Genomic DNA, 26419 nt, shown 5'->3' on the forward strand with positions numbered 1-26419 from the left:
AGAAAAATCATTATCAATGAGGAACAAGCTGAATACGTCTCTAAAGAGCTTTCGAATGAAAAGCCAATTTACAAGCTCGTTTATGGCGAATTCAACTCTGAGGAAATGGGATGGCACATTCAAATGCTTCAAAATGACAGCTACATTCCGATTAATGCTTACGATAAAATAACTACAGCGAATAAATGCCCACGAAAGCTTGCCGGATTATATGGACTTGACGTTTTTGTTGACTGTTTTCATGAAAAATACAATTAATTATCGATCAACGGGTTTTGAGCGACAACTAATTCTATACTGAATACCTCTTTTATCATTTATAATAAAACAAACAAAAAGACCGTTGCAATGATATTGGAAGACAACCTTATTATTTGCCTTAAAGCATTGTGATTTCTTCTTGTTGTATTAACGCGCACGATTTCGTTTGACATTTTGATAATATCGAAGATGTCCTCAAAATAGTTTGTTTTTTTGCCATTCCAAAATATCAGCATTTCTTCAGTTCGGATCTCTGAATCGTCTTGGTAAAAAGAGAAAAATGGAAAGTTCTGTTAAAGACTTTGTTTTTATTTTGATTTTTTGTTTCGTCGTTTTATGGGCAAACACGTTGAACCTGTCGGAAGATAAAACTGAGAATTTTATCGCACCCTTTTTTAAAACACAAGAATCGGATACGGAAGATGTGATCAACTTTCCAGTAGATGAAGCGACTAAAAAAAGCAGAATTTACAAAACATTTGTGAAGAGAAGAAAACACCTCAATTTCGTGTGCGAGCGATCGAGACAAATTATCAATTTGTATCAGGACAAATCCGCGACTTCTTTGAAGCTCATGAACTACCAGAAAAATATAAATAATTCCGGAAAAGACTATATTTCATGCAAGCCAATTACCCATCCGCTTGGTTTGCCTGACAATCTCTTCAAAAACGAAAGTAAAAAAAAGTCGCAAAGCCAAGATAATAAATTGACCTGTTTTAGAATATAAATTAAGAACATGTCTTCCGACCAAAACCGGAAGCACCAGCTGGCTGAAAGCACTTAGCTCTCTTAAATTTTCTGATGGAATGTGGAGTCCCAATGTTATTGAGCATGGATCACTAAAGTTAAAATTTAATTTCCCAAACACAATTTTTGACCCAGAATTTGAATTGACAGAATTTTTCGCTGCAATTCAGTCGAAGTTGGCCATTACAATTGAAGATCCATGAAAAAGATAACGAGTGGTCATATCCAGAAAAAATGCATCGAAACGCATGGTTACTTGAGCAGCAAATTTTCGGCAGAACTGGTAGCGAAGAATGGATGACGCTGATGACAGTACGTCATCCGATGGCGAGGCTCTATTCAGCATGGAAGGATAAATTTAGAAAAGGTCATGCATATCTTGGGACGATCGAAAGTCAGTTCGGGTATTATTTGACCAAATTCGAGCGCCAAAACATGCAAAACTCGACCTATCAATACTCGTTTGAAGCTTTCGTCGAAGTTGTCGCTCTTTCCGATTTCGATGGGCAAAGAGACCGACACTGGCAGTCAATTCACACCTACTGCAATCCGTGCGCCATTCCTTACGAATTCATTATAAAACAAGAATATGCTTTTGAAGAAAACGACTTCGTTTTGCGCGTGTTTGACCGAGAAGACAGATTTCAAAATCTGAAGAGCATTCCGCAGATATCTTCGTGGGGCCGAAAGATGAAAAATAAGCCGATCGATGTAGACGAGATGCTTGAGCCCTGGAGAAATGTCAGCAAAAGGACAATAAGAAGGATTTATAAAATATTTTTCATGGATTTCGTATATTTTGACTACAGAATCGAGAAGTTCATTGCCGCTGGAAAAAATGGTTTATTCCAAAATTATCGAAATTCATAATACGATTTAAACTTTAGATGACGGCGAGCTGGAATCGTTGAGAAAAGTGCTCAAAGAGAGAATCGATCTCCAGGGATCATTAATAAGGTGGAGAGAGACAACTCATTGCACCGGAAACTTCCCGGAAGGTTGTCAATTTGTAGAGTTCCCAGGATTCATTCTTTCATGCTCAATTCAATTGTCAACAAAGGATTTTGAAGGTTTCTAAATTAATTTTAACTTTTCAAGATTTTTTTTTTCAGAGGCGAAAAAAGAGGCATGTCAATATCATCCAGACAAAGGAATTCACGGAATCGGAATAAACGATGGAAGTTACTGCCTCGCTACAATTGATGATAAATTAATGAGAACAGATGATAATCGAACGATAAGTTGGGTGCGAAGGGAGCTACCAATTATTATTACGGAGAGCTTTCAACCCGGTTATTTTTTCACGAGTTCTGATAAAACACCAAAATAAACAAAGCTTAAACCTAATCCGGTCAATTTCATTCCGTTAACAATCTTGTTATTTTCAGCCCTATTTGAAGGCTGGTTATTTACAAGGAGAAATAAATAGCAAAAAGAAACGTTCAGAAATCTTTCTTGCATGGAGCGTAAAAAATAAGTGACCTTGGCCAAATTGTAAAAAGAACAAGCGAGTGGCCGCGCATGCTCGCAGTTGGGCCAATATTTGAGCTATTTAGATCAAAAACGAGCTCTTTTAAAAAAAATCTGTCGCCCATAATTTTGTAAGCGACGCCAGGCGGAGCTATCGCTGCCCAGAGAGGAGACATGTCGAGCTTTCTAAAAGGTAAAAAACGACGATAGAAGGAATTTACGGCAGATAAATGATTTCGAGTGAAAAAGCTGGTGGAATTTACTCTGGCTACCAAAATTCATGAATGCGAGATAAAAGTAGCGTAAATAAATTTCAACGGGACGGGAGGGCACAAATCAAAGTGATGGCCAGATTGAGAAAAATCGAAAATCGTGGCAGACATGGATTTGTATTTTTTGAACCAAGAGAAAATTCTGTATTTTACGGATTCGATCAATAACGGTACTTTTTCCGAAGAATTTTCGTTTTCGCGATTTAAGAGAATTAAATGAATTATTGAAGGTGTGAAAGCAAAGAGCTTGGATCAATCAACAGAGGAGAAGATCTCACTCAACAGCCCGATCGACGACTTTGTCATTGCCTGCCATAAAGGTATCTTCTTATCAATATTTGCGGCTGTCTTTATCGAGCTTATTTTGAAGGGTACGCGCGTGATGTCGAAAAATATATCGCCTCGGCGGCGTATATTCCAAACCAGACGGATTTTTGGATGGAAAAGGTTCAAAAAGTTACTTTTTCCATAAAAATCTGATATTTATGTCATATTAAAATATTGTTTGGTCGCCCAGACTTTTGGGCTCAAAAATTTAAATCGTGACACCCTTCGTTATTTTTATAGAAATATTATCAAGAAATCAATAAAATTTATTCCTTGATCTTAGATTAAAAATGAACCACAAAAAGACAGGTTTACACGCTGCCTGCGCTGGATGTCATCTCTATTTACGGGCTGTCAAAGACTCGTGTTTTTCTTCTTTTATCGAATGTGTTTTTGACCTCGGCCAAGATCATCCAAATCCTGCTGAATAAAGGCGAAGACCCAACGATCGAGGACAAGCGGGGAAACTCGCCGCTGCAGCTGTTTGTCAAGTGGAACGCCATCAGTATTGACATGATCGACGATTATAGGTGGGAAAAGAGCGTCGCCGAGTAAACACAGCTAGATTCGCGCATAATTTACTTCCTGCCTAAAAATTTGTTCAGGCGGGTTCTTCGGATTTATCTCGAATGCCTGGAGAAAAAATATGGAAGCAAGGCGATCGACAAAATTTACAGCAACGGAAACGCTTGTCTCCATACAGCAAGTGAGTTTCTTCGGAGCGATACAGTACTTCGAATATTTTGAATGCTTTGAATTTGAAAGATTGACAAGTCCCGGAAATACCAAAGTCGCCGATAAATAACTACGGGAGACACTTAATTGCACTGGGCAAATAGCGCACATTTCCGTTATCGAGGATTTACTGTTGACTTTGGACTTACTTAGTTTTTTCGAGGGTCAGATGGATCAATACAGATTGCAATATCTTCTTATCAGATAATCATTTTCAGCTTGAAATTTGGCAGAAACTGTCTGGTTGTTCTTATGAAGAAAACCGCTCTACATTCCCTCCTAACTATTTTTTCAGTCATTTTCGCCGAACATACGACAGTAGAACTACTCCTCAAATCTGGCGCAGACATCAACCTCATGAACAAAAAACACGACAGCGCTTTGATGCTTGTAAAAGATCTCAAAACAAAGAATCCAAAAAAATACGAAACGATGTATCACATCGTCATTTCTTCCTTGAGAGGCAACGAAGAGCTCAGAAGCCCGAGGTTTGGGCGGAAGAAGATTCATGAAGAAAAGGCACTAATTGAAACTTAAAAAATTTCTTTGAAATTTGTAAATAAAAAACTGGCGCATGAAGAGATCCCTTACTTTCAAGAGTATTTACTCGATGCGAGTTCGCTCACGACTGATACTCTGATTATGTGGATTCATTCCTTGTGAGAGGCGAGAGGGATAGGAGAAAGGGGGCATGGAGACGATTCTTACCTGTTCTAGACAATCGAAATCGGACTCAAAAATGGGATGAGTAAGGAGGAGGGTGCTTGATTTCGAGGTCGTTTGGTCGCTGCACGCTCCTATTTTCGTCCTCTTTTGGAAAAGCGCGCGGTGGAGGGCGCTTTTCTCTAACGCCACGCCGCCCGCCCGACGCCCTGATTCAACAAGAAATTATTCTCTCCTTCACACTTCACTTGAGTAGCTGAAACCAAAATTATAACAATTGTGAAGTATCTGGTAGCAAAAACTGGCGTTTTGAAAATAATCAAAACGCTTAGCGCACGAGGTATTCCCAACCGGTCACCCATGTAAGTACTAACCACGCCCGTCGTAGTCTAACTTCAGTGATCGGACGAGAACTAGTTCATTCTACGCGGTATGACGCTAAGCAATTGCGTCTATGCTTAGCCTGCTTATAAAAGAAGAACGGAAGAGACGTTTGACCAAATGGATGAATAAAGACCTGACTTTTAAATCATCTCATTGATCCTTGATTTATATTGAAATATATTTTATTTGAAAATAGATAATATAGATTTATGAAGATAAAAATATGCAGGTGTTTGTATTTTTATCTGTTCATCGTTGTTCCTCGTCGCAGGCTCTGTCTATTTGAATAGTCCTTTGCGTAATCACTCAAACCCATCGTTTGGTGTCTGGAGACGCGAGAAAGCGTAGACGTAGTTCTTGCACGGCTCATTCTTGAGCTTCGTTTGTACCAATCTTGAACCGAGGCTTTCGACATCTCATATGAGATTCCGTGGTCGGCGCCTTGGAGCATCTTGCGTTCTTCTTCCTCGAGTGCTTCCAATCGACTCTGAGCTTCAGCCATGAATTGACGGCGAATGTGGGGGAACATTTCGAGGACCTTTTCAAGAGTTAAGATAATAAAGAATAAAATTGGACCGTCCAATTTCGTCTATTTAGTTGGTAGACTTCTGTCGCCAGTCGACAAAAAATTGAAATAAAAGTTCAACTTTTACAATCTCAACTCTTTCCTGATTCATGTCATCCACGTCAAGTGAGTACATGTAGCAATACGATTCAGCAAAAACGCTTGCAGTTCTCCTCTTCGTTGGGTGAAGAAGGGCAATTTCTCCGAAGTACTCGCCGTCTGTCAGGACTCGAGAACTGCCAAGATTTTTGTAACTGAGGATTCGAACGGAGCCACGAGAGATGAAGAACATTTTCCGACCAAGAGTGCCTTGCCGGATGATTTCGTCGCCGTAAAGGTAGACTTCGAACTTGAGCTTCGTGAGTAGCTTGTCGATGAAGTCGTCGTCGCACTCTGAAAATATTGGGATAAAGTCTTATCAATCTGATTGAAAGCTACCTAAGAACATGGGAACAGCATCAATGAGTTCTCGGCAAGAAGCATTGATGAGCTGCTGACGGAGACTTTCGTTAAGCTCGGATTTGATTTGCTCCTCATTGAACATTTTTCCTTGGTATCGATTCTCGTAATAGTCGGTGATTCGCTTTCGGAGTTCAACCGGTAGTTTTCGGAAGCTCATGTATTCTGAAATAATGGTTCCATGCTGAAGAAAGATTGAGTCTTACGTTTGACAGACGCAATTTTCTCCTTGTAGAGTCGTTTCGAAGCATTGTGACTTTGGACAATTGAAGTCAAGATACCAATGCATGCGGCGAATAAGATCGCGCCGGTAATCATCATACAAATCGTCACGATCTTGTCTTTTCGGCTGACAGGAGGGAACAGTCCATACCCAATGCAGATCATTTGAGACATCGCCCGAAACAATGACCACATATACTGAAAAGTGTTTAATTTAAAATTCACGGAGAGCGACAAACCTGTATTTTTAATTCTTTGTATTCCAAGTTTCTAAATGCAATCCAAGTATCTGGAGGGATATCGTAAACAAGCGGTATCGCAAACTGGAAGCAAGCTGATATATGACAAAAAGTGAGGATGAGCATGAGGACCCCAAGCAACTTGAAAGCAATTACTGCTGTGTCATACTGGAATAACTCAATTTCTTTCCACTAAAATCAGTTAGAAATATTCCCTTTTGTATATCGAAATACCTGATGCTTCGTTCGAAAAACTTTAGTAACACGAATCAGCCTGAGAAGCTGAAAGAGCTTTACAATTTTCATCAAGCCCAGATTTCCATGCGTAGCGCCACTGATTGCTTCCCATATTATGCTTACTGGAATAGTTGAGATGAAATCAAAGAAGAACCATCCCCTAAAATTTACTGTTATGACGTTCTCAGAAACAAAACTTACTTGAGATATGCCATTCTTATCTTCTTTGGATCCATAACGATGATATTTTCAGCTTCGTTTTCCACAATTCCCGTGCGGAAGTTGAGTAAGATGTCGGTCGCGAAGAGGACGTCTGTGATGATGTTCACAACCATTGCTGTGTAGCGGTGAGTGCAGCTGCTCTCATGCCCGAAAGGAGAGTAAAAATCGAACGCGGGAAAGGCCAGAAAGACGGGAAATGTGTAGATGATAATTATAATTAGGAAGATCATCATCAAGTCCCACATGAAGCGAAATGTTGAGTAAGGATGGATTATTCTCTGTAGAGCTCCTTCTCGCTAAAATATTTCAAAATTAAATTGGTTCCTTGAGTTCGAAAGTACTCACGGAACTATTTATCTTCTGAAGTCGTTCGCTCTCTCTAAGAACTGCTTTGACTGATCCATACTTTCTGATAAGTCGCTGGCTGACTGGTATTCCAGTCATGCTCTCTCTGTCTTTCTTCTTTCGCCCCGCACTATTTGCAGGCATTTTTGCCGTCTCATTCGGCATCTGAAATAGATGTTCAAACCCCGATTTATCAACAATCAGTTTAGCCTTAACTTTAGAAATATCAATCATAAAATAAAAGAACTATCAATCGAAAATTGAACCCAAGTTCATACCTTTTTATATTCTTGCTGAGGACCGTCAAAGCTTTTGCAAGCTAAATGGTAAAATGTCAAAATTTTAAAAAGTCAATAGACATTCTAGAGAAATTTCAGTTTTTCAAAAATTTTGTCAATCAACTATTTTCAAAAAATATCCCAGTAAATCAGTCGTTGTAGCGTATAATTCAACAGGCAAGAGAGTAACGCCAATGACCTTCTACCAGTGCTCATTATAAAGTCTTCTTTTGCTTCAAAAATGATTTTGCGGAGACTGAAGATAAATTAAGAGAAAAATGTCGTTTTCTGAGGCTTCATTCGAGCGTCTCTAGAACACCGATGAGCACTATGTTGTCAGTTCTAATTTTTGTCAGTTTGTAAGGAACCCGAAATGGCTGCGCGTCGCCCGACTACGATTCAGCTCGGCAGGCTCACAAGTAGGCTATCAAAAACTCTCTTTCTCAGAATTTTTTTTTTCAATTTTAGACGATTATGAACTCGGGGAATACTTAGCATCAGGAGGATGCGGGACTGTAATGATGTGTAAAAAGAGGGGCGACAACGAAAACAAGCAATACGTCCTAAAGTATATGGACCTCAATGAGCTCACTACAAACAAAGCGAACGGTGCCCAACGTGAAGCCGAGGAACGGGTTTAATTCAGTACATTTTGTTTTAATTTGCGTAGAATGATACCTCACCCGCAAAAAGCTGATGCAAAATATTAACCATCCAAATATTGTTACGTTGTATGAGGTTTTTGAATGCGATAACAAGCTGCATCTTGTGATGGAATATTGCGACAGAGGGGACTTGAGAGACAGAATCACTGAAAGGAGATACAAAAGGCGACCCTTTAACTATTCTCTTATTCGAAGATGGATGCTGCAGCTTGCAAAGGTAAGCGCTTATCATGAAATAACTTCATCAAATTGAAATTAAGGGTGTCAAGGCGCTGCATGAAGCAGGAATCGTTCACCGAGACATCAAACCTGAAAATATTTTCCTGACTGGACATACTGATGATATTCGAATCGGCGATTTGGGCATCTCGAGGAAAATTGAGACTAATCAGGTAAAAATGGACAACATACAGTCTTGTAAAACCATTGTAGCGCGCGAAAACACGAATCGGAACGCCGCGATACGTCTCGCCAGAAGTTCTGAAAGGAGTTCCATACAGTTTCGAAACGGACATCTGGTCACTTGGAGTGATGCTGATCGAAATGTGCACGCTGCAAAAAGTCGTTGTAAAGTTGAAAAGGAAACAGAAAAATTTCCTTTGCTGGAAAAGAGACGTCACTGTGGTCGACGTTCCCGATATCCCGAAAATGTATGGATCAGAGATCATGGCTATTGCGAAGAAAATGCTCAAGGAAGATCCGCTCGCTAGACCGACGGCATCTGAATTACTCAATATGATAACGAATCTACCTGTAACCGCCAAAGAATAGCACTCTTTCCTTCTGTCCCTCCGCATATTCTTTTCATCATTTAATAATAAATTATTTAACTTGGATAAAATCAAAGTCTAATTTATTTTCATTAAACTAGTTTTCAGTTAGCCAGTCGACTAGCTTAGATTCGTAGTTAGACCGCCAGTCGATATTTTTCTGGACAGTGATAAGAGCATTTTCAAAGGTCTTCTTCAAATTTGCAAGTCGATCTTCCTTCTCAAGCTGCTCGTAGAACGCTTGGAGGTCTTGTTTGTCTTCTTCAGTGGACCAGCTTTCTGCTAAGGCATCAATAATGAGACCTACGCGTGTCCAACCCTCATTGACGATCCTAAAGAAAATAAGGTCTCTTCCATGATTTCATAGAGCTTACATATTGTAGAAATAGTCCCAGTTTGTCTTTACAAACGCCCAAGTATCATCGCGACTGTACAATCCCTTCGCAAGAGCAACGAATGAGTAGTGTTTATCTAAATATTGCAAGGACCGTTTAAATAACCAATATTACCTTGGAGCCTAATGTCGTCCTGAGTACTGAGCTGAAGGTAAACTTGGACCATGACGGGATCTTTCGTGCATGCAAGTGATCGGCGAATAATTGCCTGTTCGTTGGAAGATGCAGTGGCATATCTGCTCCACTGAAGTCTCCATTGATCTTGCGTTCCGACTTCGATACCGTAGCAGTAAACAGATTCCTTTCTGTCAGCCATTGGCTCATTTTCGTAGTCAACGACGCCGTTGACTCGTGTAACAAACTGAAATTATAAAAAAAGAGTTGAAACATTTATCTATATACCAGATTGAATTCCGTCGAAGCATCACTGACACACTCACTCAAGCCAAATTTGCAAGCTACTCCGAGAGCCCGCTCCATTGCCAAATGCTCCGCGTCATTACCGACAACTGCATTTCCATACAAGTCATAGAAAGCTCTCACTTGAACTTGCATATAGTCGTCTAAAAGACTCTTGTTCTCAGTGAATCGTAAAATCGTGCTTGTGTATGCCGTCGCTGAGTTAATGACATCCCAGACGAGCTTTTCAGTTTCTTCGCTTGCAAATTTCGCGACTTCAAAAGCGTTGGTGATATCTCGACCTGTAAGTTCAACATTTTCAGCAAAGGCGAAGTAGTCAGCGATGAGTTTTGCTCGAGCAGCCTTTGGAATCATATCTTTATCAGAAGACAGTTGGTCAAGAATTTTTCTTCGAGAGTTTCTGAGTAAAGGACTCGGTGGAACATCTTGAACTCGTGATTGACAAGGAAAAAGTCGAATTCTCCAGCGTAAAAGCTGTGCTCGTTATCACTGGATGAAAACCATGAGATTCCCTGGGTGAAGTTTTCGCCAGATAAATGATAGTACACGACGGGAACGGACCATTTATAAGCAAAAGTACTTGGAGGCTGATCAGCGATGTTATTTTCATCTTCAGAACCAACCCATCTTTGTTGAGTAAACTTGACATAAGTATCACCGTCGATTAAATCAGTGTCGACAGTCAGCAAAGGATAACCCATTTGCTTGATGTAGGGCTCAAACGTGTCGAAGTAAGAATAGAAGTCGCTGCCATTCGCTGGAAGTCGGACACCTCCAGCTTCCTTTAAATCCTTGCAGATGCTCTGAACAGACTCTCCAGCTGTATACTTCTTTTCGTACGAGTTACCCGCAACAGTCACATTATTGTCTCTAATAAAACCATCAAAACTATTGAGAAGATCATCAGTTTGAGCATTTTTGTAAGCAAGGTTCTGTTGATGATAGGAAGTAGCGCCAAAAAGATCTCATCGCCAAGAATACACCGCATCATCGATAAGATTGAAGCTCCTTTTCGGTAAATGATTCCAACAGGGCCCCAAGGGCCAAGGTTCCAAGTATTTTCTTTGTTTAGAAGTGGCTGAGAATTCATCACAGAAGCATCAGTTTCTAATCCGGCCATCATTTCTCCAATAATAAACCAGTCGTCTAAATCCCATGTTCCAATCTGAGAATCTTCCTCCCAGTTCAATCGCTCATCCAAATCACTGGCATACTCAACGCCAATGTACTGGAAAATAGTTGCAAAAGCTTCGTTCAGCCAAATTTCTTCCCATGTATCACAGGTCACATGATTACCCCACCATTGATGAGCCAGTTCGTGACTGACTGTCAGACAAATGTTGTGCTTGGTCGAAGTTCTGTCAGATGTACGATTGTAGAGCATGCTCACTTCTCGATAAAGAACAAGTCCCCAATTTTCCATTGCTCCAGCAGAAAAATCTGGTAGTGCTGTTTGGTCGATTTTAGGAATTCCCATATCGCCGTAATACACTCCAAGGCGTCGTCCAAAAACATCAAGCGCTCGGTTTCCACATTCGGCCGCGTGAAAAGCTACATCATCTCTGTTGAATTCAGGAACGCTGTATTCAGGTCGATACGAATGCGCCATCGGAATCTGGTCAATAACAGAACTCGTGTCGATTGAGACAAAGTCAGTCACGGTGATTGCCAAGAGGTAAGTAGACATCTTCACAGTTTTAGAGAACTCTGTAGTAATAACGCCCGAGCCTTCTGGATTTTCATAAGTGAAGCCGGGCATTCCTGTATTCGCCCAGTAAGAGATTCCACCTTCAGTCCACTCAAAATCTCTCTCGTGAGTGACATTGAGCCTGAATTCAGCCTTAGCATTCGGTTGATCGATGCAAGGGAAAACTCTTCGGGCACCTTCGTCTTCAAATTGAGTTCCAGCAAGATAGTGAGTTCGTCCTTGGTCGTCATCGTACTGGGAGAGGTAGAGACCATAGTTATTTGGTCGCATGTATCCGAAATATTTAGCCTCGAGTCGATACTCGATTCCTGCTTTGAAACCATCATGCCATGGGATGGCGACGTAGATTCTCTGTCCTTCGAGTTTGTAGATGCTATTCAGATTTACAACTTTGATTTCCGAGAAATGAAGATCATAGAAGTTTAAAATAAGGTAATCAGTATTCCTTCGCGGCTTGAAAAAGAAAGTTGTTTCTCCATCAAAATGGAAGTCACCTTCCGCTGGGTGTTCTCCTTGATTTTCGGGATCGAGCCAGAGGCGGAGATTGACGTTGTAGGTGAGAGGTTCAATGCTATCATCGACGTAGCCAGTTTCGTTTTCAGGACAAAAAGCCCAACCAGACTCAGAGAGAGGGCAAGGGCATCCCCCTTCGCAATTCTTTTCACAGGGACATCCCCAGTTGCAATTGTCAAACTGTCTCAAGCATTGGGATAGACAGAAGCTATCTGTGCATTCACGATTACAGGTCTCATAAGTCTGCGTACAAAACTCTAAGCATTCTTCTGCCCCGGGACAAATCTGCCCGAGTGCAATTCCGAAAAGAATAAAAGAAACTTTCATTAATTTCTTAATGCCACTAAATTTCCGCAGAACTGCCTACATGTGGCTGTTTTCGCACACTTTGAGTTCAGCGATTTGCGCAAGAGGGAGATACTTTCGATTGGCAATGAGTTGGTTAGATGTTTATTTAGAGCACACGATTTATACAAGTAAAATTCGCACAAGAAAGCTTCAGATTAAACTCTTCTTGCTGGCTTCAAAAAGGAGAATAATCTGAAACGATTAAATAAGAAAAATGTTTCAAGCTTCTTGGAGTTGCTGTTTTTCTTCATCCCATTTTTGCTTGAACCAGGCTGAGAACTCCTCGTAGTCGACTTTTCGTTGATACTTCTCTTCGTAATTGTATATCGTTCCAATAAGTCGCTCAATCTGGTTGTAAAGGCCGTATTTGTTGTCTTGATATTTGGCGCAGTATTCTGTCTTCCAGTAAAGAACTTTTTGGTAGATTTTGAGGGTGTTTTTGAGCTGTTCTTGATGGAAAGGTCGATTGAGTTCTCCGTGCAGTTGGTCTGCGAGGAACTTTGGCATCATGTCTGTTTTCGAATCTATTTTGAAACGTTTTGTGAGTGCAGCTATTTCGATATTTACCTCGGAGACAATTTTCGTGCTTCAAATTTTTGAAAATATCCTCCCGTCTATTCGAATGATCCCGCCACAAGTTGTAAGCCCGTTGACGAATTTGACGCATTTCATTGGGGTTAGTACCAGAGGAGGTTTCGATTTTGACTTGTTTCAGGAGACCCCAGCTACTTCCACGAGCGTTGCCAGCAATTTTCTTGAGAAGGACTTTATCAGCTTCGATGAGTGGGATATCGGCGGTGGGGAGTGGTGGTGGAGGGTGAGGAGCGTCTTCGGTCGTCCATTCAACGGTAAAGCCTGTTTAGGTCAAAATTTGAACAAGCAAAATTTTAGTTTTATCGCATTTTGAGCCTTTCCTGTGTACTCTTCCTTCTGATCAGCGTCGAAAGCGATTGTCACCGAGTTCGTCTGCAGGTCAATCCAGTTGTCGAATCCATTTTGCAGGCACTTTTTCTCAACATTTACAACCTTACCTTTTCGCTTCTTTTTCTCTGTCGGACATTGCCCTTTTCTGTAGAACTTAGTCAGTGTTGTCGAAGCGTCGTGAAATGATCTCCAGTGTCGCATCGGACCATTTCCCCGATTTTTGTCCTAACAAAGCATCGTAAGTCTCTACGGCATAAGAACTGTACTCACTGGGTTTCGGCCGCCACAGAGTCGTCCCACTCTCATTGTCGGATTTTTCTTGACGAGTTGTGCCGTGAATCCCCCTGTTGGAATTCCACCTTTGAAAATGTGAACGCGATCGAGACCACAGTGAGCGTCGTATTCTACGTCCAAGTAGGTAACTCTTAGTTTGAGCCATTTTCCTGGAGTTGCTGCGGTGATTTGCCAGATGCAACTGTCTCGTCTCTGGTAGTTCGATCGATTGCCGTCCTTGTCAAGTAGAGGGTAGCTGAGAGATCCACTGTCCTTCATCAGAGGAACACCGTTTTTGTTGACACATCCTCGCTGCTCGAATTCAACCAAATCTTTTCCTTTTTGGCCACAAGTTCCATCCAAACATCTCGGGTACTCAAACAGCCATCTATAAATGATGTTATAGAAGATTTCTTTCGCAAAAATTCAAATCAATTTTTATTAAACACTTTCCTTTCCGTCGGCATTCGCATAAAAGCATGATCGTGCTGCAAACGATGTTCAATGTGTCGATTTCCTCTGTATTCACTCTGTGCATGCGAAAAACTCGATAATAACAAACTCAACAGCTTCATCGCGGTTGATTTTTATTTCAGTTACAAATCCTTAACTGTTCACAATTCTAGTGCATAATTCGTTTTTATACACATTGGTGGCGCTGTCGCGGGGCGCCGCGCAAGTATGGAAATGGCGCGCGACACACTTTCGTGAGCTTTCATGAAATTCTAAATATCTCGAATATCTAAAACTATTTGTTCATCCTTTCAATGTCAATATATTAGCAGTATATTAAAGTTATTAAAAGATTCACTAAAGCTTACATTTAAACTGATAGCAAGTTTCAAAACTACAAAACTATGCTGGTAGTCCACTTTCAAGAGGTTTTTTAGTATAGTAAAAATAGCGTTTTTTCTTTTTCACTTTCGCAGTAGAAATTCTTAGAATTTCCTGTAATTTGAATTCCGAGACACGTTTCTCTCCAACCAAGTTTGATAGAACCGATTTCAAAAGACCAATTATCCCTTTATTTTCTTTTCATCACCCATTCGACGTGCCGCGCCAAGTATCTGTCAAATGCAGCACTTTGGCAGGCACTTTTGATGTTTAAAAATCAGATTGAGTTGAATATCCGAAGATCACCGGAAGTAGTAGAGATCCGTTTATTTTTTCGCAGTTCAGTGCTTTAAAAATATTATAAGTACAGCTAGCGAGTCGGATAAGGTTTGATCTGGCCATCTTTGGAGAAACCGTTTTTGTCGACCAGCAGATTTTGTGGAGAGTTCCAGAGCTTTTTCAGCAATTTAAAGCTTTCTTTTTTAAAAATGTTCATTGATGCATCGTCTTGCTGTGAAATTATAAAATACCTGGGTCGTATTCTTTGAGTTGTCCGCGAGTAAATGGCCAGTAATCATTGTAACCACGAAGAAACGCCACGCTCAAGGATGCCCACAGCTCTTATCGGCATCATCAATTGAGCAATTGCGCAAGAGCTATTTCCCAAAAGAAGGAAACTTGGAATTATGATTACCTCGTGGATCCTGCATTCCATACGTTTTTGGCACCAGGCCGGCAATGGCGGATGGAACGTTGAAGTAAATTCCAGTCTTGTTGCATCGCGCGAAGTTGTCGAGAATTTCCTGTTATTGAAAATCAACGGAGTTAGCCTTTTGACCTAAATGCCCGTCTAGATTTAATATATTCAATTTTCTAGCGTCCCTGATGTTCAAAGCCAAGAAGTGCATGCCACGCGTGTGATAACTCATGTACTAAATCATGTTCTCATCTTGAACTTACCCAATAACTTTTTACTCAAGAACCAAATTCAACTAAAATTTCCTGTCGTTGATGAACACCTTTTACAAAAAAAAAACTTTCGAAATTGCAATTTCATTAGATGTTTAGACTTCTGATCCAGGTTTATTTTGATTAGGACTTATCCAAAATATTTCGCTCATTGAAAGTCACTTAGCGACTGAGCTAGTTTAAAATCATCGAGTCAACAGCTTCTGCGTTTCTCCAGGTGGAATATCAAATCTCGAGTGTAGCTTTTCGGTACTTACGCTTTCAAAAAGGATCAAGTAAGGAGCTTGACTACTTTAGAAAGTAGGGTTATATAAGTTTGATCCCAAACAACGCGTCCGTGTGGTTGAGAGTGCCGTTGACGAAATCGCGGTAGTTGTAGATCTCCACGATCATATCCGATACAAACTCACCACCTGTACATTAGCCGATTCTGCGAGCATTACTGTATTACCTGGTTGGTTTTCTCGAGGCCATTTTTTGAAGAGAAAGAAGAGATTTCTCATCTCAACATGCGTCCGATTAAAAATCTTTGAAGTTGCTTCGTCGTAGAAAAAGTCTTTCGACATGAAGATGTCCACATTCTTCCTCAACACTTTTCTCGCTGCCTTTGGGAATTTCCTCGCTGCTTTGAATAAATCCTTTCGAAGTATATCGAACGGTTCCTGTCCGTGCTCCTCTCTTAGTCGGTCATCAACAAACACCCGCTAAAAGTGAGGTAGTCTGCGTTTTTTACTTGTAAATTTAAAATATTTTCAAGAGCCCCGGAAGCTGAATCCAAAACATTTTAAGTTGGTGTCTAGTGATCAGTGAATCAAGTAAGTACCAACGGATGTTTCTACTCACCCATCCTGCTAGTTTGCTTTCTGTATAATTTACATCGTGATTCCCGTGTCTTTCGATTCCTGACCATTTATCCCACTCTGGATATCTCGAGCTTTCACCCAGATAAACCAAACAAGTCAAAAAGTAAAAGGTTTTCATTACAAACTCTGCTGATGTATCAACTGCGGATGGCGTCTGAGGCCTTGCTTTTTCAACTGAATAGAAGGGGAAACAACAAAAGGCAAAGTACAGTTATTTCACTGTAAATTGAGTTCATATTTTAATCATCATATGGTTAGCCTTTATTCATTTGTTAGCAAGAGATAAAGTGTGTATTGGGTGCAGGGAACTGATTGGAGGTAATTGCAAAAATTTTGTTTCAGGCAGTTTTAGCTTTCTTTTCAGAATTGATTTCGAAGGAAAGATACAGATTCCAGCAATAGCTGGCGCACATGACCGCTGTGAGACGATATAAAATGGGCACGTAGGAGAAAATGACCAGTTGAGCGGGAATCCACCAACACCAAGCCTTTGGCATCAGCTCTGGCAAGTCTGCAACAACATTACTGATCAACTCAGACATGGCTGGCAATTCAGCTTTTCCTGTCAAGTGCCTTGCGTCCGATTGAAGGGCTTTCCCGTACGCGGCGAGTGACACGATAGCGGTGAGTAAAAAGGGATAGAACACGAGTTGATCCGCAAACACAGCTGGCACTGGGCGCAGGCCGAAGCGGTTGAGCGTGAGCAACCAGCCCAAGTTTAACGGACCAGCGAAAAAGACGTAGATTGAAAAGAATCGAAATGTCCTTGAGGGGTCGAAACTTGGCTCTGAAAAGACATGTTATAGAAGACTTTTCATAGTGAGCTGACCAAGGACTTTTGGAAGGTTTCCGATAAGACATGAAAAATTGTTCAAATCGTCACCTCAATAAAAATAATCCTCGCTGTACCTGTGATTATTTGAACAGTTGCGTCACTTGTAGCTGCTATCCCAGCAGATATCATTATCTGTGTGGCTTTTGGCCACCTCGCAGCCAGTTGCCGAATCATCCCTCTTTCTAAACAAGAAAGGTATAAAGAAAATTTGTATAAAAATGAAATTCAGGATTAAAAAACTAAAGAAACAAAAATTTTACAGGCAGTAATTCTTGGAAGCTCTTGAATCTTCATCTAGACGAAGCTCTTTCTGAATGGATAGAGGAAGTTGGTTGGGAGCTCCACGTTGATCGCCGGCGGTTTATTGAACACTTGAGTCGGCTTGGAAGATATGTCCACGAAAGTCACCGAGCTAGAAAGCTGGATTTGCCAATTGCCAGCAACTACTGAGTCCGGGATTTTCATAAGTTTAACGCGCGATAAAAATCTCAACTTCACTGCTCTTTCTTGAGTGCCTCGCACTTGGATAAATTAATCCTATTTAGACTACTCTTGGACGGAAGCGTCTTGGAGCTTAAAGATGTTTAAGTCCGTCTCTTTCTCGCTCTCTTGATGGAAAATCCCGGGCCTTGTGCAGCACTAGCAGCTTCCCAGAGCATTTCAACAGCGACAATCTAATGAAATCGTTTATTTTGAAAGTCTAAAATCTTGGACTGGCGTGTATAAACATCTTGTTTTGATGATCATAATATTCTAGGGCGTTCAGCTGGTTCAAAGTGAATAGCTTCTAATGCTTTTATAATGTATTGATGCTCTTCAAAAATGTGGAAGAAGCTTTATTGGGATGTCGAACTTAAAAAAGTTATTAAGGTGCTTTGGTGAGAAAATGAGGCGACATTCGCCGGGAGATAACTGTCGGATCCGACATCAATAGGGACCTAAATTCAGAACAAGCAATGTTGGGTTGCAAAAGAAATCTTTTTCAATAAGAGAAAAATAATTTTAAAGAAGATGAAAAGAAAAATGTAAGTCGATCAAAATTGGAGGATTGCCTGAAAGGTCGTAAACATCACCGGCAACAACAATGGTCTTTACTAGACTCGGTAATGGAAACAATTATTAGTCTGCATAATTATATAGAGGACGGCCTTTCGGTCATAGAATCAGATTTAAACACCGGACCGGCGTTGGAAGAGTGCTGAAATCGCTGCCGCAAGGCAAGGCGGTTTTACTGCTACTTTTTCCAGTGGTGTGTTGTTCAGCACCGCTAGAATCAACCTCACCTAACGCCTTATATAAACATCATGAGAGATTACCGAGAGATACTATTTTGAAAAGGGATCTTTGCTCCAGACGACCGGAAAGGGGTAAGACAACTTTTTTATATCTTTCATGAGCGCTATTTCGAACTAATTAATCAATGCACCTTCATAAAATATGCCTTGAAATTTCTGATTGCAGAATAGCAAGCTGCCAAAATAATGGAAACTTTCACTTATGATGTGTCAAATTTGAAAAATGTCGAGTCGAATTCTAAAAAACTTTTAGAACGTCAATGGTCCCCCTACGTTGGGCGGTAAAAATCCGAAGGGTCATTCTTTTTGGTCTCATTTGGACACTAATGATTGTTACCCTAATTCAATGGCAGCAAAAGAAACTAAGACGGAAGGAGAAGCATAGACGATTTAACTTGAGCGATGAAAGCGAATCCTCATCAGGTGAGGATTTTCCAGGATTAGTTTTAAGTTCCTAAACGTCCGCTTATAGAGTTGGATTTTGACAAGAGTCTCGACGTTCTTCTATCTGTGGACTCGCATGATGCCGAAGAACGATTTCCGATAGAAAAATTTATATCCCAAAAGAACAAGAACCGAAGAAGAAGGAGAAGATTCCTAAAGTAGAAGAAAAGAAACAAAGTCAGAAATCAATTGAAACAGAAGATACGTGTACAATTAAAGAAGGCGTCAATTGGGAGGAAATTGTGGAGCCAAAATATAAGCTGGATCCAAATAAATTTCTCATCCCTGTGTTCACCTATGGCCCGAACAATCAATTACATGGCTTTAGAGAAACGGTCTTTATGGCAATTAAACTGAACCGAACCGTGATTCTGCCGCCTTTTTCAAACACGTACGAAACGATGCCACTGTTGAGCAACAAAATGAAATCGTTCCAGCTTATCTACGTCTGGACGTAGCGAAATTGCGAGAAACTGTTTCACTTAGCCCGCCTGAAACAGTTGCTGGATCATGTGATAGAAGATTTGATGCGTTCTTCACTACACGATCGTCTTATTGCACGAATACGAAGATATCGCGGTTCAGAGCCGTTTGTGACTTTTTACACATGAATTGCGAGACTCCAACGGGTTACTAAGCATTTTCTATGAACCTCTTTCATTATAAAATTCAAGGTCAATTCATAATCAACGATATCAACCGAGCCGACCGAAATAAAAAGTGGTGCCCAGAACCTAACATAGACATTTTTCCTTCATACTCCGCGATTCCAAAAACAACCAGAGACGGACCTTTCTCATTCATCGAAAACTTAGAACTTGTATGTAACAATTTAGATAACAAGAAGCAAGTTAAATGTTCAATGGTGACATAACTCTTTCAGATTAACAAGTACTACGATACGGATAAGAAGTGCGCCGTTCTTGGTTTCCCATATCGTGGGATCTCATTCCACATGGCATTACAGGGTCCCAAGCATTCTCAAGGACTCACTGAAGAGGAAAAGGCCACAATGAAGCGAATTATTACGATGACGCCGAGGCCGAAGCACGTCACTGAGAGCGTGAGGGAATTCCACGTACAAAGGATGAAACGAAAATACGTGGCGATTCACTGGAGATATAATGACGACGACTGGGCGAACCATTGCAAGGTTTCAACCTCCTTCTTTGTTGCATATTATAGAATGTTATTAAGGGAAATCATGGAAATCCAAGAGCCTGTCAACAAATATTAGAAGTGATGCACGACGCTGGCCGTCTAGGAAAAGCCTTCGTAAACTTCCTTGGAAAGGTTAAAAGCAAACTTGGCATTGAAGTCATGTACATAGCCGCGCCACCCGATGAGATGGAAATGCTTGAGCGTGTCAAAATTGAAATCCTGAAGGACATGCCGACAGTCGAGATTTTCTTATCGCAACAAGTCAGATAAACCAACAAAAGAGTTGAAGTTCTAACAAGTCTTTTTAGCTGTTACCATTCTTAGATGAGCGCTTCCAATCTCAAGGGTGCACCAACTATCAAGAAAATAGATTTGAGATTCTTTCGCTGGCGGAAATGGAGCTTTGTGCAAAGTAAGTAACCCAGAAAATACTTTTTGATAAGAAAATCTAGATCTGAAATATTCTTGCGATCATCGGGCTCATCCTGGAGCATGAATATCAACTTAGAGCGAGTTATCGCCGAAAAAGACGCATACGACCTTCAAAATTTAGACCTGTTAAAAGATTACTAAGTCCACTCTCTGTGGATCACCACTGTGTAAAGAAAAACCAAAACGCCAATCTATTTATGAAATATATAAAACCAATTCTTCAAACCTTTTTTTGAGGCGCTTGAATATAGCCGGTGTTTTGATAGAAGATCCGGTAATGGAGGCCTGAGACGAAAGTGTTTTGGGAAACATCACATTGAGCAGAAGGCTCGCAATTGTCATTTGAACAGATTGGAGCGAGCCAGAGAGATTGGTCTTCAGCATCGGCGAGTACATTTCCAAAGGCGGCAAAGAGCTTCGACTCTTGTTGCCGCAGAGCGTTTTTGATAAGAGCTATTAAAAATTTTAAGCAAAATGTTTACGGGTGTTTCTTACCTTGAGTAGCATCACAAGTCGCATCAGTGGCAACTTGATAAACACAAGACGCAGAGTAGTCAATGCCAAAGTTGACAATGTGAGATCGATCGAAGAAAGCGTCGTTAATGTTATCGCAAATCGTTCTGTCCATCGCTCTGAATGTGTAATCTCCAGCGACATTTGAGCCGCTCTCCACTTTGATCTGTCGGAGCGGGCGACCGACAATGTAACCTGGATTACCAGAGAAGAATTTTGTATCCTGGGGTAAGAAGGAAAGTGAGATTGTCTGAGAAGTGACCGCAGTTGAGACATCTTTCAAGGTGTTAATTATCGTCACTGCAGTTATTGCTCCGTTGGCGAAGGTAAAGTTTATTTCTGATTTGACCACAGCGTTGGAGCAGGTGGAAGTAGCGTAAGAACTAGGCTGACAAGTCATTGCGTTGCCTGCTGAATCTAAGCAGGAGATCGTAGGAGTGATTCCAGAAGGAGTGATCGTCAGAAAAGTTGATGAGTCGAGCCAGTTGCCAGTTCCACAGTCAGTCTGCGTGTTGTGAAAGCATGATGACTCTCGTTCGGACAGAAAACTTATTCCAACTGAGGAGCATTTTTTGAAAATCGGCTTCCAGGTATTTTTACTGCAACACCAGATGAGTCCGTAAGAGCGCTTCCGAAGACGAAAGATGTTGAACCTGATACTGCTGGAGTAGGCCATGGGTTCACATCAATGTTGGTGATCGCGTTGTTAAGAGCCTCGGCTGTTGTGATCGGGTCTGAAGCAACGAAGCTCTCGCGGAAGTCTGTGTTGTCGATTTTGATGCAAAGTGGATTCGAGGAATCAGTTGAAACTGTCGTGAATTCGTACTGTGATAATGTTAGTCTAATTGTCAGCGTATAATGCTTACCTGTGACTGCGCAAGTTTTGAAAAGGTACAAAATTGTGTATCCACATCTAAGCCAGGGACTTTTATGCAATCCGAGAAGAGAGCTTTATCTTCGGCCGTACAGCTCGAATCACAACAACAATTAAAGTCGCACTTATTAGTCAAGTCGCATGTGCAAATGCTGGCAACTGAGTTTATATCTTGCGAAGAAGCGCCAAACAGACCTAGCAAAATGCCAAAAACGCGCATTCTAAAATGAAGACGTGAAAATTTTAGAATAGATAATTTATTGTGAATAGAAAGGTTGAAACATCACCACCAGGGTTGCGTTTTGTGAAATATGTACAGAAAAAATAAGAAATGGTCTTCAATCTTGAAAATGAGACAAGAACGATGAGATCTACTGTATCTACTACAGTCAAACTGTTACCTTTTTAGCAATAAGCAAGTTTGTTTACAGTCAGTAATAAGTATGAAAAGCGAGAATTAAGATGATGAATCCGGGTCTTGATGTCGGGATTTTAAAGAGCAAGAACCGCTATTGTTAGTCTTTGAATAAAGAATAGTCTTGAAAGGTTAGAAATATTTAAAATCTCAGGCTTGTTCCGAGTTAGGGTCATACATAAACGCCATAGTGCGATGATTTTGCATTAGTTCTCGGAAATCGCGATGCACGCGCCCTTCGATTCCAGTTCGCTCTGGCCGTTCTTGGATCAATGCTACTTCGAGGATGGTCTTGCCTTCTTTGTATTGCTATAATTCCGCTTTAGATATCATTGTTATCTAAGATAAAGTAGTTACTTGGTCATCATTGACAGCAAATTCGTACATCCATCCAAGCTTAGTATCGCAGTTCTTGCAGTAAACGTCTCTGACCTTAATTGACCATAAACTCTCGCTAAAATTCTTAATTTTCAAACAATATGTCGACCAGTGAGCATCACTCGACAATTCGAATCGCTGTGGACGACGTTGACAACGCGATTGAACAAGTAGGCCCGCCCAGTTGAGCCAGTGAATCGTTTCGAAAACTGAACATTCATTTACCGGGTTTCAACCAGAGTCAACAAATTACAATTTCGTCTTTATTTGTCAGTGGCGCATCGCATTCCTTGCAAGAGTAGATGTGTGTTCCATTCGGGTGGTGGAGAAAAGTAACTCCCATTTTTATCCTGAATTTATTAAAATTCAATTGAAATTTTTGAGGTGACATGTCTCTCATTGATTCTGGCAGTAGTTCCTAGAAAGGCAACATAACGAAACTTAAAAAAATCAAACGGAAAAGAAAAAAAATGTAGCTGACTCAGATCGATTTTAAGCTCACTGGCACATGGATTCTTCGAAAACACTTGGCTTCGAACAAACTTAGGAGATAGAGGATGGTGATACTTTGAATGCTGTTAGTTGACTTCAGACAGAAAGGGGGGAAAGGGAACATGTGAGTAATAATAATATTGACTAGTAATTGGAGTAAATAGAGGATAAAATGCGAAGTGATACAAAAAAGAAGGTAGACTATAAATTGCCTATTTTGTTAATGAGGTTAAACTGATGTTTTGAGAATTCTAAACTATACAAAGATATAACGCACTAGATACAAGGAAAAAAGATCAATTAACAATTAAAGATAAACGATAATTAAAAATAAACGAAAAGAATCCTAGAAAGAATCAGACGACTTCGATTTGAAACACTGTGGATGAGTTCCAGCCTCAGAATCACTCGAATAGAGACACTATCGGAAGTAGAAACTTTCAATCTTTAGATATCGTCGAAGTCAGAGGTAGGGGATTCCGAATCACTGGAAGTCTCAGAGTGTATGTTAAGTGGGTCTTCCTGAAGCTTGAATAGGTCACAGATCGTCATTGGACGCGAGACTTGCTTGTTGACGATTTTTAGATGTTTCCATTGGATTGCGTATGTCCCTTCGCTCCATCTCTATTTAAAAAGGATTGAAAAACAAAGTTAATATTGAGAGAAATTGAACCTGTGATTCAATAGTTGAGTATTCGTGATATCTTCCCAGTTTTGCTTTACATGAAACGCAGTTTATATCTCGAAACTAAACGATTCATTGGAGATAAAAGGAGAACAACAACGATAAATAAATAGGAGTTGATATAACGTACATCGAAAATATAAGAAATTACAATGATTGTCTGATGAGGTACTCTGGCAAAATGAAACGTGGATTGCTTGCTTGCGCGTTTGCGAGTTCCTTGCGTCGTATTCATGATCTTCTTGTAGTGCAAGGATTGCGTCGCGTTTCCGTCCTCTGACGGTTTTACCGCTTCCGCGGTCGATACTGATCATTGATGATTCAAGGATGATTTTGACTCACTTACCGATTGGTGTACTACACTTTCCACAAGCGATGTAACTATCAGTGGTTGGGTACTGGATAAACAAAACGCCCATATTGAATATCGGAAACCACGAGGTTACAAAACTGAAAGCAAACGACTGAAATTGAAATTTTCGCTTTTGCAAATGTTCATTTTTGTATGAAATTCAAATTAATAAAAAATTATTATAATGAATAACAGGTTCAGTAGAATGAAAAAATATCAGAACTTGAGAGGTGGCAGGCGTTTGTCTTCGGGCAATTTCATATTGATATTATTTATTGATCTAGCGAGATCATGAAGGTTTTTTGAAAGTTTTTCTGTGCGGGACTGCATCGTTTCAAGCTTGCTCATTTCGGAGCAGTACTTGCTCAGATTTTGCTTCAAGTTGCGAATTAAAAATTTTATGATGAGAGCAACAAAAGCTACCTTTTCTATTCTTTCGTCTACTTTAGCAAGGCCCTGGTCGATTTGAATAAGTTGATTTTGAATACCAGTTTGTTTGACAGCGATATCAGCCGCCGACTTTTCAAGGAAAACTGAAATTTCGGAGCAAATAGTTGTTAGATTTTCAGGATTCAGCTTGCTGGAAAAACGTTCAAACGAAATTCAAAGTGATTTTCTTACTTGATTTGCTTCCTAAAAGTTGTCACTTGTCCTTGAGTGTCTCCAAGAAGAGGCTTTGCAATCGGGATTTCTCTAAGATCGCTTTTTGACGATCTGGATGATTCTGTTCTTGGGCGAGCTACTATCCTTATTTCATCCATTCTAAGACACGAAAGATGAAACTGATGTTTTTCTGTACCAGTGTATTGTTGATTTTCGTGAGGCAATGAACTGATGAGAGCAGATAGAGCAAGATAGATTGAACTAAGATTGAGGGTCAGGAATGCGCATCTAACATAAAAAGCTTATTTCTTCGTGAAGAAAGAAGATATCTTGGCTTGACCAGCAGAAGGAGTAGACTTGCGTTTTTGTGAAATTATCTTGCGCGATGGTGTGAGCTTTTTCGGGGAAGCTTTTACAGGCGATTTCTTGGACACGAAAACAATCTCGTCGGAGTTCTTCTCTTCCTTTACTTCTTCTTTTTGAGAAGCTGTTTTATTGGCTTCTTTTGAAAGAAAAAGCTTATCGAAACTGGATAGATCCGGCTTTGGTGCTTCTTCTTTTGGCTTCAAGGGACGAGATGCCGACAGAAATTCCTCGTCTCCAGCAAATAAATCGTCGAGAAATTTAGATTTTGTTGGAGGAGTTATGCTTCGAGAAGAGCTTTGAGTATCAGAAACGGAGCCAACCGAGGATTCTCTAAAGTTATCGTGAGGTTTACACACTTGAAATAAGTTAAAATAATTAAACGAAGAAATCAGACGAAAGAAATTCATAAAATCAAGCAAGCGTAAAACTGGCCCAGTTGAAAACAGAATAAACAGAAAATAAAGTACCTGAAGTATTTACTACGCATTTCAGCATCTGGCGTTTCCACCGTTTTTCGTCCGGGCACGACCGATTTGAACGATTTTCGGCAATCATTTGAGACTGGCAAGAGGCTTTCGCTGCCCATGGCTTTTGTGATGTCCAAGCGCCACGATTTGTCAGGCTTGAATTCCTTCTTTCGGATGCCTCCGTCGTGGTCGCTTTTTCGTTTCAGCGAAGTCGCAGTTTTAGGCGATTGAACAATCATCGGATTGTCTTTTGCCTCCATTTTCACTTCCGCTTTGCCCCCGACGGCCTCTAGAATATTCAAATTCTTTTCTTGCAGCGACTTTCGAACATCTTCAATCGTCTTGATCGAGCCACATTGAGGATAGTCAGCGTCCGATTTTCCTTCTGGATAGGGTTGAAACGGCTGCACGGACTTATTTTTTGTGTCAACAATCAGCTGGTAGTAAAATGTGTCCTCCGCATCGGTTATCTTTTCGGCCGTGTTTGGCTCCCACTTTGCTTTCGAACGGTTCAAAAATAATGAGGCTAAGTAAAGATTGACAGAAGGACGGATTGAGGGCAGTGATAAGCGCTTCCGACAATTTAAGACATTCGAGATTTCATTTTTCATGTGAAAGTAAAATGAGTGCTTTTAAAAACTGCTTTATTGCAGATGCTGTTCGACCATATTTTTTGAACACTGCCTAATTGTTTTGAATTAAAATAAGAGTTCTTTTTCTCCATAATCGCTTTCAACGAGTGATCATCCTGTTCAAACGCACGCACAAGCAGTTTTATAGACGTCTTCAGTCCAAAACCAGGAATTCCTTTCGGAAAATAATCGCAGCCCTGCATTATGCAAGCATATCTAAGCCATCGCAGCTTATCATCAAATTTTTCTAATTCTTTGACGGAGTCAATTTTGTTTTGATCGACGATTTGGCATTTTCCGTCGTCTTGTAGTTTTGTGATGAGACGCTTGGTTCCGAAAATGAACAGATCGGAGTCCTCTTTAA

At 40.5% G+C, this 26419-nt stretch overlaps 14 protein-coding genes, 1 long non-coding RNA gene and 1 pseudogene across 16 annotated transcripts in view; 5 read left to right on the forward strand and 11 right to left on the reverse strand.

Annotated features, from left to right (window-relative positions):
* LOC145704272 (dihydrolipoyllysine-residue acetyltransferase component of pyruvate dehydrogenase complex, mitochondrial-like) overlaps window positions 1–26419 on the forward strand; it is an 87428-nt gene that overhangs the window by 8321 nt on the left and 52688 nt on the right. The gene's annotated exons all lie outside the window — the stretch shown is intronic.
* LOC145701755 (carbohydrate sulfotransferase 11-like) lies at window positions 1225–1881 on the forward strand. The gene has a single exon (XM_081778974.1). The coding sequence runs from the start codon at window positions 1246–1248 to the stop codon at window positions 1879–1881; it is 636 nt and encodes a 211-aa protein (XP_081635100.1). The 5' UTR covers window positions 1225–1245.
* Window positions 2503–4382, forward strand: LOC145701756 (uncharacterized). The gene is made up of 6 exons (XM_081778975.1): window positions 2503–2674; window positions 2984–3073; window positions 3124–3200; window positions 3390–3610; window positions 3686–3786; window positions 4111–4382. The coding sequence occupies exons 1-6, from the start codon at window positions 2656–2658 to the stop codon at window positions 4350–4352; spliced, it is 750 nt and encodes a 249-aa protein (XP_081635101.1). The 5' UTR covers window positions 2503–2655; the 3' UTR covers window positions 4353–4382.
* LOC145706222 (5S ribosomal RNA) lies at window positions 4804–4922 on the reverse strand (annotated as a pseudogene).
* LOC145701757 (potassium/sodium hyperpolarization-activated cyclic nucleotide-gated channel 1-like) lies at window positions 5104–7312 on the reverse strand. Its single transcript, XM_081778976.1, has 8 exons — window positions 7152–7312; window positions 6786–7102; window positions 6582–6744; window positions 6348–6539; window positions 6093–6306; window positions 5866–6051; window positions 5516–5820; window positions 5104–5400 (listed from the first exon to the last, which is right to left on the reverse strand). The coding sequence occupies exons 1-8, from the start codon at window positions 7293–7295 to the stop codon at window positions 5104–5106; spliced, it is 1818 nt and encodes a 605-aa protein (XP_081635102.1). The 5' UTR covers window positions 7296–7312.
* Window positions 7798–8929, forward strand: LOC145703332 (serine/threonine-protein kinase Nek4-like). Its single transcript, XM_081780678.1, has 5 exons — window positions 7798–7848; window positions 7898–8056; window positions 8121–8311; window positions 8355–8486; window positions 8527–8929. The coding sequence occupies exons 1-5, from the start codon at window positions 7803–7805 to the stop codon at window positions 8863–8865; spliced, it is 867 nt and encodes a 288-aa protein (XP_081636804.1). The 5' UTR covers window positions 7798–7802; the 3' UTR covers window positions 8866–8929.
* On the reverse strand, window positions 8961–10380 carry LOC145701758 (aminopeptidase N-like). Its single transcript, XM_081778977.1, has 5 exons — window positions 10112–10380; window positions 9662–10067; window positions 9374–9620; window positions 9239–9335; window positions 8961–9196 (listed from the first exon to the last, which is right to left on the reverse strand). The coding sequence occupies exons 1-5, from the start codon at window positions 10378–10380 to the stop codon at window positions 8962–8964; spliced, it is 1254 nt and encodes a 417-aa protein (XP_081635103.1). The 3' UTR covers window position 8961.
* Window positions 10536–12227, reverse strand: LOC145701759 (aminopeptidase N-like). Its single transcript, XM_081778978.1, has one exon. It carries the CDS (start codon window positions 12225–12227, stop codon window positions 10536–10538), a length of 1692 nt encoding a protein of 563 aa, XP_081635104.1.
* LOC145702872 (uncharacterized) lies at window positions 12634–13853 on the reverse strand. Its single transcript, XM_081780162.1, has 3 exons — window positions 13443–13853; window positions 12816–13397; window positions 12634–12772 (listed from the first exon to the last, which is right to left on the reverse strand). Exons 1-2 carry the CDS (start codon window positions 13722–13724, stop codon window positions 13113–13115), a joined length of 567 nt encoding a protein of 188 aa, XP_081636288.1. The 5' UTR covers window positions 13725–13853; the 3' UTR covers window positions 12634–12772; window positions 12816–13112.
* Window positions 14629–15099, reverse strand: LOC145705211 (uncharacterized). The gene is made up of 3 exons (XR_014134565.1): window positions 14974–15099; window positions 14810–14899; window positions 14629–14756 (listed from the first exon to the last, which is right to left on the reverse strand). It is a non-coding gene; the product is annotated as an uncharacterized LOC145705211 (long non-coding RNA).
* LOC145701761 (mitochondrial inner membrane protein Mpv17-like) lies at window positions 16450–17075 on the reverse strand. The gene is made up of 2 exons (XM_081778979.1): window positions 17021–17075; window positions 16450–16898 (listed from the first exon to the last, which is right to left on the reverse strand). Exons 1-2 carry the CDS (start codon window positions 17073–17075, stop codon window positions 16450–16452), a joined length of 504 nt encoding a protein of 167 aa, XP_081635105.1.
* LOC145705679 (tectonic-1-like) lies at window positions 16761–21335 on the reverse strand. Its single transcript, XM_081783165.1, has 5 exons — window positions 20774–21335; window positions 20505–20731; window positions 17575–17620; window positions 17021–17392; window positions 16761–16898 (listed from the first exon to the last, which is right to left on the reverse strand). Exons 1-4 carry the CDS (start codon window positions 21189–21191, stop codon window positions 17241–17243), a joined length of 843 nt encoding a protein of 280 aa, XP_081639291.1. The 5' UTR covers window positions 21192–21335; the 3' UTR covers window positions 16761–16898; window positions 17021–17240.
* On the forward strand, window positions 18428–20470 carry LOC145705292 (uncharacterized). The gene is given in 8 exon segments (XM_081782748.1): window positions 18428–18522; window positions 18774–19060; window positions 19063–19314; window positions 19360–19505; window positions 19569–19838; window positions 19883–20107; window positions 20155–20258; window positions 20299–20470. Coding segments are annotated over 8 exon segments (1500 nt in total). The 3' UTR covers window positions 20420–20470.
* LOC145701762 (uncharacterized) lies at window positions 21335–22801 on the reverse strand. Its single transcript, XM_081778980.1, has 6 exons — window positions 22712–22801; window positions 22557–22667; window positions 22438–22512; window positions 22259–22389; window positions 21658–21886; window positions 21335–21616 (listed from the first exon to the last, which is right to left on the reverse strand). Exons 1-6 carry the CDS (start codon window positions 22799–22801, stop codon window positions 21341–21343), a joined length of 912 nt encoding a protein of 303 aa, XP_081635106.1. The 3' UTR covers window positions 21335–21340.
* Window positions 22844–26416, reverse strand: LOC145705680 (uncharacterized). 2 transcript variants are annotated; one of them, XM_081783166.1, is made up of 8 exons: window positions 26108–26416; window positions 25424–25922; window positions 24609–25286; window positions 24411–24567; window positions 23982–24362; window positions 23787–23941; window positions 23624–23698; window positions 22844–23574 (listed from the first exon to the last, which is right to left on the reverse strand). In XM_081783166.1, the coding sequence occupies exons 1-3, from the start codon at window positions 26256–26258 to the stop codon at window positions 24893–24895; spliced, it is 1044 nt and encodes a 347-aa protein (XP_081639292.1). In that variant the 5' UTR covers window positions 26259–26416; the 3' UTR covers window positions 22844–23574; window positions 23624–23698; window positions 23787–23941; window positions 23982–24362; window positions 24411–24567; window positions 24609–24892. The 2 variants fall into 2 exon arrangements, with proteins under 2 accessions (XP_081639292.1, XP_081639293.1); XM_081783167.1 differs by having other exon boundaries at window positions 25424–25917; window positions 26103–26416.
* Window positions 24204–24748, reverse strand: LOC145701763 (BLOC-1-related complex subunit 5-like). Its single transcript, XM_081778981.1, has 3 exons — window positions 24609–24748; window positions 24411–24567; window positions 24204–24362 (listed from the first exon to the last, which is right to left on the reverse strand). The coding sequence occupies exons 1-3, from the start codon at window positions 24746–24748 to the stop codon at window positions 24204–24206; spliced, it is 456 nt and encodes a 151-aa protein (XP_081635107.1).

The sequence above is a fragment of the Oikopleura dioica genome, chromosome PAR (genome assembly GCF_907165135.1).
Source record: "Oikopleura dioica chromosome PAR, OKI2018_I68_1.0, whole genome shotgun sequence".
Lineage (NCBI taxonomy): Eukaryota > Metazoa > Chordata > Appendicularia > Copelata > Oikopleuridae > Oikopleura > Oikopleura dioica.

Coding starts and splice junctions, on each gene's coding strand:
- LOC145705679 (XM_081783165.1), bottom strand. CDS start 21,191: ATGACTTGTCAGCCTAGTTCTTACGCTACTTCCACCTGCTCCAACGCT. Junction 20,732..20,773: donor GACTTGTGATGCTACTCAAG/GTAAGAAACACC, acceptor AATTTTTAATAG/CTCTTATCAAAAACGCTCTG. Junction 17,393..17,574: donor AGCTGCTAGTGCTGCACAAG/GCCCGGGATTTT, acceptor TCCCGGACTCAG/TAGTTGCTGGCAATTGGCAA.
- LOC145701758 (XM_081778977.1), bottom strand. CDS start 10,380: ATGGGTTATCCTTTGCTGACTGTCGACACTGATTTAATCGACGGTGAT. Junction 9,621..9,661: donor CTTCGACGGAATTCAATCTG/GTATATAGATAA, acceptor TTATAATTTCAG/TTTGTTACACGAGTCAACGG. Junction 9,336..9,373: donor GGACGACATTAGGCTCCAAG/GTAATATTGGTT, acceptor TGCAATATTTAG/ATAAACACTACTCATTCGTT.
- LOC145701756 (XM_081778975.1), top strand. Junction 3,201..3,389: donor CGGATTTTTGGATGGAAAAG/GTTCAAAAAGTT, acceptor ACAAAAAGACAG/GTTTACACGCTGCCTGCGCT. Junction 3,611..3,685: donor GACATGATCGACGATTATAG/GTGGGAAAAGAG, acceptor AAATTTGTTCAG/GCGGGTTCTTCGGATTTATC.
- LOC145701761 (XM_081778979.1), bottom strand. CDS start 17,075: ATGATATCTGCTGGGATAGCAGCTACAAGTGACGCAACTGTTCAAATA. Junction 16,899..17,020: donor AACTGTTCAAATAATCACAG/GTACAGCGAGGA, acceptor ATGTCTTTTCAG/AGCCAAGTTTCGACCCCTCA.
- LOC145701757 (XM_081778976.1), bottom strand. CDS start 7,295: ATGCCTGCAAATAGTGCGGGGCGAAAGAAGAAAGACAGAGAGAGCATG. Junction 5,821..5,865: donor TGCTGTTCCCATGTTCTTAG/GTAGCTTTCAAT, acceptor CAATATTTTCAG/AGTGCGACGACGACTTCATC. Junction 5,401..5,515: donor ATCAGGAAAGAGTTGAGATT/GTAAAAGTTGAA, acceptor ACTCTTGAAAAG/GTCCTCGAAATGTTCCCCCA.
- LOC145701759 (XM_081778978.1), bottom strand. CDS start 12,227: ATGAAAGTTTCTTTTATTCTTTTCGGAATTGCACTCGGGCAGATTTGT.
- LOC145701763 (XM_081778981.1), bottom strand. CDS start 24,748: ATGGATGAAATAAGGATAGTAGCTCGCCCAAGAACAGAATCATCCAGA. Junction 24,568..24,608: donor ACTTTTAGGAAGCAAATCAA/GTAAGAAAATCA, acceptor ACGTTTTTCCAG/CAAGCTGAATCCTGAAAATC. Junction 24,363..24,410: donor TAGACGAAAGAATAGAAAAG/GTAGCTTTTGTT, acceptor CGCAACTTGAAG/CAAAATCTGAGCAAGTACTG.
- LOC145703332 (XM_081780678.1), top strand. CDS start 7,803: ATGGCTGCGCGTCGCCCGACTACGATTCAGCTCGGCAGGCTCACAA. Junction 7,849..7,897: donor TCAGCTCGGCAGGCTCACAA/GTAGGCTATCAA, acceptor TTTCAATTTTAG/ACGATTATGAACTCGGGGAA. Junction 8,312..8,354: donor GGATGCTGCAGCTTGCAAAG/GTAAGCGCTTAT, acceptor ATTGAAATTAAG/GGTGTCAAGGCGCTGCATGA.
- LOC145705680 (XM_081783166.1), bottom strand. CDS start 26,258: ATGCAGGGCTGCGATTATTTTCCGAAAGGAATTCCTGGTTTTGGACTG. Junction 25,923..26,107: donor TTTTAATTCAAAACAATTAG/GCAGTGTTCAAA, acceptor ACCGTTCGAAAG/CAAAGTGGGAGCCAAACACG. Junction 25,287..25,423: donor ATGCGTAGTAAATACTTCAG/GTACTTTATTTT, acceptor CGATAACTTTAG/AGAATCCTCGGTTGGCTCCG.
- LOC145702872 (XM_081780162.1), bottom strand. CDS start 13,724: ATGAAGGACAGTGGATCTCTCAGCTACCCTCTACTTGACAAGGACGGC. Junction 13,398..13,442: donor TCTGTGGCGGCCGAAACCCA/GTGAGTACAGTT, acceptor ATGCTTTGTTAG/GACAAAAATCGGGGAAATGG.
- LOC145701755 (XM_081778974.1), top strand. CDS start 1,246: ATGCATCGAAACGCATGGTTACTTGAGCAGCAAATTTTCGGCAGAACT.
- LOC145701762 (XM_081778980.1), bottom strand. CDS start 22,801: ATGGGAGTTACTTTTCTCCACCACCCGAATGGAACACACATCTACTCT. Junction 22,668..22,711: donor TGACAAATAAAGACGAAATT/GTAATTTGTTGA, acceptor ATGAATGTTCAG/TTTTCGAAACGATTCACTGG. Junction 22,513..22,556: donor TGCTCACTGGTCGACATATT/GTTTGAAAATTA, acceptor TGGTCAATTAAG/GTCAGAGACGTTTACTGCAA.